Source organism: Ambystoma mexicanum, chromosome 10 (assembly GCF_040938575.1).
Source record: "Ambystoma mexicanum isolate Mex_15411 chromosome 10, UKY_AmexF1_1, whole genome shotgun sequence".
NCBI lineage: Eukaryota > Metazoa > Chordata > Amphibia > Caudata > Ambystomatidae > Ambystoma > Ambystoma mexicanum.
Window position 1 is genome coordinate 1,575,582,847 of NC_090932.1, and position 9,757 is coordinate 1,575,592,603.

At 46.8% G+C, this 9,757-nt stretch overlaps 1 protein-coding gene across 2 annotated transcripts in view; it reads right to left on the minus strand.

The window, feature by feature from the left end:
- The window catches only part of MIF (macrophage migration inhibitory factor), a 29,947-nt gene extending 21,703 nt beyond the window's left edge, over nucleotides 1–8,244 (minus strand). Inside the window, exon 1 of one of the 2 annotated variants that reach the window (XM_069619899.1) lies at nucleotides 7,892–8,244. In XM_069619899.1, coding sequence (XP_069476000.1) covers nucleotides 7,892–7,999 — 108 coding nt within the window. In that variant the 5' untranslated portion in view covers nucleotides 8,000–8,244. Of the gene's footprint in view, nucleotides 1–6,696; nucleotides 6,882–7,891 lie in introns of those variants that run through there. The other variant, XM_069619900.1, reaches the window with a different exon arrangement.
- Nucleotides 8,245–9,757: the final 1,513 nt, after the last annotated feature.

The following is a 9,757-nucleotide window of genomic DNA, read 5'->3' on the forward strand; positions in this document are numbered from 1 at the left end:
AGCACAAATGGCCAGGGAGATGAAGTGCCATCACATCTTAATCAAGTACACTTATGCTGGCTGTCTACAGCTATTCTCAAACCTTAAGCTTCTGCAATTTAAAGTATGTTCATGCTTCGTGGGAATATAGCAGTTTTTCTCATCATGCTTATTTAAAATGCTTACTATATCAAACAATAAATAACACATAATGTTACTTGTACACATATATCTGCAGAAGGTACAATTGACTGGGCCCTATAAGATTGCCGAAGAAGGAAGCTGACACAAAGATGGCATGGTGGTAGTAATAGACTTACTTGTGCATAAAAAGGCCACCAATATCCCCATCTTTGAAGAGGGTATTCCTTGGCTCAAAACTAATACGAAACGGCCCATCAGAATGTCCATAAAATCAAACTCCACTGTCCCGTGTCACAACCTTCTTTTATCCCTCACACTACAACTAAGACATAATCTAACAGAAAGTTCCTTGTCTCGGAAAAGGTCTCCCTTCTCCTGATTCTTGGATAGGGTTTTAAAAGAATGTTCTCTTGTAACAAGAATGCCAGGGGGAATGATCCCCCTGGCTCGCAGGTTTCACACAACCTTTATATTATTACATCCAGAAGAATGGCTCCCATCTCCTGTTACAGGTCTATACAGTTTCCAATAAAGCCAGGGGGAAAGGACTCCCTTCCCTTGGTATCTTTAGTACAACTCCCACTTAAGTACCAGGAGAATGACTCCCCTTCTCCTGTATTTCTTGGCACAGTTCACAACAAGGTCAGAATAATTCCCTTCTCCTGGTGTCTAGAAAGTTCTCTCTCACTCTTCAGCTTGATGTACACTTTGCCTCTCTGTGTTGGTGTTAGTATAGTCCCAAATCCTTCTTTGTTGATCACTGGGCTTAAGGTCACCACTGAAACGAAGAAGTTCTCTGGGTTGCTGTGTTCCCTTTTGTTGGGGTCCCAGACCCTTCTCTGGGGGCAGTATAATCCCAAATCCTTCTTTGTTGATCACTGGGCTTAAGGTCACCACTGAAACGAAGAAGTTCTCTGGGTTGCTGTGTTCCCTTTTGTTGGGGTCCCAGACCCTTCTCTGGGGGCAGTGGGCATATTACAGCCACTGCAACAAGGAAGCTATCCTTGGATGCTTGGTTTCCAATCGTTGGGGTCTTCGACCATGCTCTGGTGGTCAGTGTGTTTGTCGCCACTGCGACAAGGAAACTTTCCTCGGATGCTGGGTATACAAGTGTTAAGGACCACGACCCATCTATCTTCCACCCCATGACCTCTCTGAGTCTCGCATCTTCCATTATCTTTTGGGGGATTTTAGCATGTGGGTGCTTTATTTGCTATGCCTAGGGATTTAAGCTGCACCTCACTGGGTTGGTCCAACAAGGCCCTACCTGAAAATGACCATGCTAGGATGGTAAGTATGGAACAGTTTCAGATCTTCTAACGAGTACTAGCCAGTGGGGTTCCGAACTAAATAGAATGTATCTGTCTGTGTGGAGGCCTAACCCGAACTTCCAGATCTTTTAATGATTCAAGTTCTGAATTGATAACCTCAGACTGTTTGAGTAGAGTTTGCAAGCAAACAGAATACATCATGTGTATTGTGGGACTTATTTGGAAAGTATGGGTGCTGGGTGTTTAGGCAGTGCAGGAAAAAAAGAAAGTATTTGCTATGGGAAACCCACCAGTGATGGGGAGGGGAGCAGGTTGGGAGGATTGTTCCCTCCCGCCCCCCAATAAACATTTGCCTCTCAGAAGATTAATCATAAACACCTGGAAAAATAATTTGAGAAGAGTGTTTTGTTTAATACATCTTTTAAAACTAAAAAAGTATTTAAATATTTCATAAAGAATGCAATCAGAGGTGGATTTAACATTTGGACATGGGACAAATGCCCACGCCTCTTCCCCCTACTCTGCCCTTTCCCCCTCAAACACAAACAGCCAGGGCTACACAGGATCTCCCAGTGAGGTCCTCCTGTTTTAATGTGGCAGATTATTTACATCAGGAAGTGATTAGAGATGCAAAAAGGTAACTGGCAGTGACCATTGCTTTGACTGGTTTCTTAAAATGATATAAGGTGGGATTGTTGGATGATTAGAAATTAAGGGGATGCAGAACAAGCTGCGTGAAGCAATGACCTGGACATGCATTGCATTTCACTTTGTCTCTGTTTTTTTCTCTAGGTTCTCATTGTTTTCTATGCTGGAGCTTGTAGGCTTCCAATTAGGATGAGGAAAAAGCTACAATCATAGGGGGTCATTTTCGAGGTGAAGCGGATTGGAATAAGTGGCGCTGAAAGCATTAATGGCCATTTTTTATGCGCTGCAGGATTTGTTTGATTTGGCAGGTGAAATTGGAGAGCAGATCAGACTACATGTTTACCTGCTCTTACAGGTCCCCCTGCCGAATCCGATTGGTGTTCCACCAGCATGTATTTTTATGCTGGTAGAAGACAATCGTTGAGGGATTTACACGTTTCCAGACACGTAGAGGAAAAGTGATGATCAAAGGCAATACCAGTGCTTAGTGGAAACAATTCAAATTGCATGGCAGGGCCACACTAGTGGTCCCCTCTGTGAAATTTAGGATTCAAAACCAATTGACTATATTTTCTCATCAACACGTTTCTACAATGACGTATACATTGTCAGATAGGTTTATCAGGTGACTTTTTAAAGTAATTGTATACAATTATTTTAAATATTCAAAAGCAAAATTCAACACCAATTTGTACAAATTTGAGCTTGGAACATGCATGATCAAGTATCTAAATGTCAAGCTAGCCTCAAATTCTGGCTTTACCACTTAACCAAAGCGTGTGATCCTGGGCAAATCATTTGATCAACCTTGCATGCAAAAATCAGGTTCCTCTCAAAGTGATTTAGTTCACAGTATAACCGATTTCATCACTCATGGTTTAATAGATGGGCAGCACATGTTTTAGGACCTGCCAAGAAATTGCATATTATAACCAGTATATACCAGACATTGATGTAGAGGAGCCCCTCCTCCCTGCCAAACCCCACCGGGAGCGATACCAGTAAATCGGAAACACCTCGACCTACACTGTCTACCTCCTGATCTCACCCCCACCCCTCGACCTCTTGGCTCCCTCTCCTGCATGCTACCACTCCCTTGGGCTAGCAACTCAATTAAAATGTTCTGCTAAAAATGCATCAAGAAAATAAAAGTATGTGCATCGAAATTCATTTTGAAAGAAACAAAAATGTCCTATTCCTTGCTTCAGTATTCTGGAGGGGCAGGGGCCTGTCTTTTACAACATGGCGGGACCACAAGCACCTCCTCCGGGGCCTGCTGGGAGTAGCCACAGTGTTCAGGGTGGCATTGTTGATTGCACACCATCTGAGATTGAACAAAGACTGGGGCTCTTGCTGCTCAGCCATCGCAGAGGAGGAAGTATCACCCATGATTCTCCACAACCATGGTGTGGGTTTTGGGGTAGGTGGGATTGGAGGTAAATGGGAACGGTAGTCAGGGGGACCTGACGGGAGGTGACTGGGGGTGAATGGAGAAGTGGACATAATAGAAACGGGAGGAGCAGATTGCAAGACAAGATGGGTAGATTGATGTTGCAACACTACTTTCCTCGTTTCTCTATACTGTTTTTTATAGAGCGATGCAAATATATTTTCCGGATCTGGTAAGGTATTTTTTGGCTGGATCACAGATCTAGGAAATCTGGATTAATCCTAGCACTTTGTTTAGGGTACTCATACACCCACACCCAATGGAAATTGGGCCCCCCTGATCACAAAAATGGCCCGCCCAGATGAAAATTCCTGGAGCCGGGCTTGCCACTCAACGCGTCTCCAATGCTCAATTTGTGAATCTTTTTGTAGTATAGAAGAAATCAAAACCTGTCACTAAAATATTGAATGAGAAATCTAATAGCTACCAGAGTAATCAAGGGCAGTACCCATGTAGACCGCTTAAAACCCACTTGTTGAATTTACTAAAAGGGGCAGCGAGGGCTAATAGACTAGAAATGACTGCCACATGGCTTAGTTATAAGGCCCTAATTTACAGAAAGAAAGGAGAGAAGAAAAAAGAAAAAATAGGTAGTTTGGGTGCAAGTGGGAAACTTTGACTACTGCACCCAAAAGTAAGAACTTGCATGTCTTAAAAAGGTACCAATATGCTTGAGGCATGTATTGCGATTGAGGAATCGTTGTGCATTTTCAAGCATTATATACCAGTCATAAGAGGGATGAACCTTTATTACATGTAAACCCGCAAGCATACGGACAAGGCGATCATGAAGGGGTTTACTTGACATTTCTCAATTGCCATAGTAACTGGTGCACTATTAGCCCAGACACTGAATAAACACCAGGCCCAGATGGCGTCCCTGTGGAACTCTTCAAATAAGAGTTATCAATATGGGCAAAAACAAGGGGGGTGGGGGAGGTTCTGGGAGTGTCTACTACTGGCCTATGTGCCGGGTTAGAGTCTCAACCAGAGTCTTCAGCTCACCATCCTTTCACAAAAGAGAAATGTCATCTACATATCAGTCTTTTGGCCAAGGGCAGTACAACACCGAAATGCCTGGCAATTGTCTTCTGAACAAGAGCACCAACAGCAACCGCAGACACGCGTTTCGGGAGCTGTGCCTCTCTAAGAACAGTGAGCAAGGGTTCCACATCTGGATTACCCTTGTAACTTTGGGTGAAAACACAAATCTACTTAACACGCAAAAACAAGGGGAGGATGGCTCTCCTCAAGTTTCAGAGAGGCAGTTGCAGATGGAGGCCCCAGCCGAAGAAAGAGATTGTCCAACAACTAATTGATTGGAGAAGCGAAGAGCTGGAGTAGGAAGATATTTCCAAAGGGAGAGTTGAAGATATTTCAGCCCCAGGCGGCCTTGTGGGCAAAGTAAAATGGTCTTGGAACTTATTCCTCGCAGCCACTGGGAGCCAGTGCAGAGATTTCAGTCCTGGAGAGATAGGACCCCTGAGCTTGAGGCCAAGGAAAAGTCTTGCAGTCCTGTTCTGGGCAGGTTTGCAGAGGGCGGAGAGTAGAAGCAGGTAGATTTGGAAAAAGGCTATTGCAATAGACCAGGGTAGAAAGAAACAGAGCTCTGGAGACAGTGAGCTTCTGGGGGGAAGGAGAGGAAAGGAAAAATACCCGAGGAGGTGCAGTTGGTAGTTTGACTTCTTAGAGACTTCATTTGTGAGGTGAGAAGGGGTGTGTGGACTTGAAGATCGCCCTGAGGTTCTTAGCCTCATAGGTGGGAGCAGGAAGAGGGCCAAGGGAGGCTGGCCACAGAGGGACAGGAAAGGAAAGTGCCTTCTTTCTTACTGGCATTAAGGCAGAAGTCATTGGCGGTACACCACTCCAGGAATGCAGAAAGTCAGAGATGAGAGAGGGAGCGGAGGTGGATGAGGGTAGCCTGAAAACGAGCTGAGTGTCATCGGCATAGCACTGAAAGTTGGAGCAGAGAACAGCACTGCGGTCGGCAAGGGGAGCCAGGTATTGGTTGAAGAGCCAGGGAGAGAGGTTAGACCCCTGGGGAACATGCAGTTTGCACAGCCCCGCACTTTGCATGCTCCCACTACATATTGGGGCTGAGGGGGTATGTCCCCCTCCTACAGACTTGAACACGTGGATGCATACACTTGTGCACTTTTAGGTGAATGCCACACATGCACCCCTGTTCACATGGCATACACTTCTGGTTGCAAGCTTCCCTGCAGTTTACATTGATGGTACGCTGCCCCGGGGGAGGGGAGGGACTGGATCCTGACACCTACCTGCATGGCGATTGCCGTAAACCCAGCCCAGGCTCCCCTCCCCCCCCAATCGCAAATGGGAGCAGCTGGAGAGTTCCCCTAGCCCCCGTCCGGATCACATGCCACCTTGGCCTGGGCTTGGTTGTAGCCTAGAAGAGCTTGGTTAGTTTGACACCAACATCTGCCAGGAGCTACTTTTGAGTGCTCAGACCTACTGATGGCAGAGAAACATACTTTTGTGCCATTAACTGTGGGTGTTTGGGAACGTGTCCACAGGAACATTAGGATACATCAAGAAAACATTTAGGACCTATGCCTGTATGCCAGGAACAAAAGGCTGAATTTGTGGCATCTACGTGGTTAAGGCTGACCCCACAAGGTCATCCCCAGTCTCCTATCCCGGTGGGTCTGTGTGCATTCATCAACAGTTTATTTTTCGCAGCATTTTTTGCAGAAAAGGCTGGCCTGAAATGTTTTTAATTAAAAACTCATGGCCCCCCTATTATTTATTCCGCACCCTACCACTTATATGTCCTTACCCCACAGCCACCCACATTTGTAGTTTTTTTCGTCAGAAAAACAATGCTGCAAAATAAGTAAATAAATAAATGCCACTGAATGGGCCACAGGCCACCACGAAGCAAATCCCGATAGAGGGCATCGGGGGTTAGGCGCAGGGTGGGGGCACAGGAGAGGCATCACTCACCTCGGACACGGCGTGCCCAAAAGCACACCTGTTTTTTTATCAGATGGTTTTTGTTTATGGATGAAAATAAATGCCTACGGCCAAAAATTATGTTCCACAACAAATTGGTATTGATAGTTATTACAGGATAGGGGTATGCATGAAGGAGTGCCCGGGGCCCTATACGTCGGTCCCTCTGTACACTTCAGGGGAAACCCTCCACCCACCTTCCGCTGTGGGGCCCCTGCCTCCACTCACCGGTGGCGGAGGGCGACACCTTCCTCGTCGCTCCTTATGCCCAACACACTCATCGCTCTTCCGTACGCCAGGCTTCCGGTTAACAGCACACTGGCCGCGAACGAACATTTAAGTCGCAGTGGGCATTTTCTTAAAAGGTCGAGTTTGCCTCCCATGTGGAAGCTAGATTTGCCACGAGGAGTGTTCCAGCTCCACCAGCCCCAAAGGTAGCCCCCACTTACTGGGTGGGTGGCTCCACACAATCTTATTTCAATCCGTGCACTGAGATATTCACCCAATTCTGGTGGCAGACGGTAGTCCTGGGTGGGAAATTCAGTACAGCACAATGCAAATGACTTATGCAAAAAAAAAAAAAAAACACAATAATAATATAGTGTGCAGTGGTGCAACGAGTTGCACAGAGAACATGTGTTACGGCATAATGTGACTATTATTGTACTCGGTTACGAGACATTATTCTGTGTAAAGTGGGGAGGGCCCATTGTGCAACAAACCGTGCGTTGGAGAGTTGGAGGTACGTGCAAAGAGCCACTGCTCCAAGCGTGCCAACATCAATTGTGCAAAGTATCACGGCACAGAAAGAGGACGTGTGGCAAGCAGCCTGCTGGCACGTGTAACCCAAACGCCCAACTAGCTAACTGGAGCAAAGCTTCACGGTCGCTAGATTGCAAACGTGTCAAAGGTAACGTTTAATGCAAATTCATTTTTTCCACACCCTGCAATAACCGCCCCGAGTCGGCTGAGACACACCCTGCTATGAAACAGAAAGGACGATGGTAATTGGGTCATTCGCGCTCTTTTCACTTATGCGGGAAAGATCGGCGTTTACTCCATGACAAATCAGACATGGCAAAATCTAGTGCCCATCTGGGTCACTTTAAAAAATAAATACAGCTACATTTTAAGTTAATTTTGCATCACGTTCAATTCTTCAAAAACAAATGCAAAATTAGAAGACTTCGTGGCAAGTGCGAACAAGTTCAACATTACACGGGTGGCCACTTAATTACAATTTACAAAGCACGGATTTGAGCCGCAGACAACTAAATTCGTGTACATCTATAGCACGCTCTGTTTTTTTCTAAGTTATGAACACAAGTAGCAGAATGCAAAGGAAACATAAAAGGGTGGGGTGGCACTGGCAGGCAGGCAGGCAGCCACGCGAGCCCTGTCCTGCAGCGGGTGGTGCACCCACCTCCGCTGGCTTGCCCGTGGCTTTAGCCAGCTGCTCGGTCAGCTCGCCCAGCAGGCTGTCGGGCACGGCGTCCTTGGGCACGTTGGTGTTGAGCTGGAATATGGGCATCTTGTCGCGGTGGAGGTGGTGCTCGCTGCGCCTGGAGAGGGGTGAGAAGGCCTCCTTGCTGCTGGGATGCGGAAGATGGAGGGAGCTGCTGTTGCTAGCTGGCTGCAGTCACCCACACTCGCCTCTGTGCCCGCAGGGAGCCCATGTGACCAGAGATCTTAAAGAGACAAAGCCCCTCCACCCAGGCAGAGCGGCCGGCCTGCCACCTGCTGGAGAGAGCCTGTAAGATCACGCCCATTCATGCATTCATAGCTCCCAGCCATTCGGAGCTATAATTATGGCTCTGGCACTGAGCTCCGGGCCCAACTCTCCTTTGGAATATATTTCACTGGCGGAATTTTCTGAAACTGCATGGGAGAAATTTTGTTGAGTACATACTATTAATCAGATCCGTGATCTTTACTTGAATGCAGTAACGTGCATTGTCAGCGCCGGTTGGTCTGACTCTGCTTAAAGCCGATTGCAGTTTTTTCAGGGCTCAAGTCGAAGGTACACAAGGGTGGATGGAGTCCCCCCACTTTTTTCAGAGGGCAAATGGTATGTTAAGGAATCCCCCCACTTTCTTTTTTTAAGGCCTTGAACCCACAGTTTTTTTTACGTGCAGCGATTTATTCAAGACCCAGGCAGGGCTCAGCCGATGAGCAAAGCTCCCAAGTTTCCCATGGCCATTCACGAGACCACCATCCAGTTCTGCTTTTTACTGGGACTTGTAGTGTTGTCTTCCCCATTCCGAATTTAAAAGAAATACAGTTTCTAGAATTCCAAGCAAACACACGTCTGGATGCCGGGGAGTATTAGGAGTGCCAGGATTGGGACATGGGGTATCTGAACCATGGAAAAAGTAATTTTTTCGATGTGGTAAATCAGGTTTTCCTACTGTGTAGTCAAAGACGGTGAAGAGGGAAAACCCGAACATACCTTCCCTCCCGATGGACCCCCCAGCCGGAAGAAGTATCCACGCCAAAAGACCACCGACCGTATGAGCTTGCACCAATCCCCACTGCTCCCACCATTGGCATGCACCACGAAAGATACCAGGCCAGCCGACCATACAACCCTGCAGTGGTATGAACAATACCCAAAGTGTGCGAGGAGAGGCAAGACCAAGCTGGAGATGACTACATGGACAGAATCGACTAACAACACCACAAAAGCCATGCTGCAATTCATTAGAGACGTCATGACGACATAGCTACGTTATACTGGAAGCACACGCGCATTCTGCACACTCAGGACATTCACACACCAACCTACACGAAGAATACATGCTTACAGTTCTATGAGATAGAGGACGGTAACATATACATACTCTCTGCGCGTTTATTATTTTGCCACTAAGGCCGCTACAGCACCGCAGAAACGTAAGATGCCAGAAGAGATTGGGCACATACTTGCAGATGCTACTTGCTATTAACCCTATGGAAGGACAGGAGCGCTCTAGGGACCTGACCAACCATGTCTCATTTTAACCTATGGACATTATGCAGAATACATATCCAGAGCCAGAGGAGGCCTTGGGAAAATCCAGCCAACCAGGTGCGTCTCACAGAAATCTCGAGCAGTAATATGGTGTGCAAGCAGAATAGTCATGGCAGAAGCAACGGCAGCCAAGGCCACGATGTTGCAAAACGACATTGCACACACACACTGAGCCAAGATGACACCGGCCGCAGCAGAGACTAATCCATGCAAAATACAAAACAAATTGAAATAATTTAGCCTCACGCACGGTGGCCTCACACGTGACTCGGCCAAAGC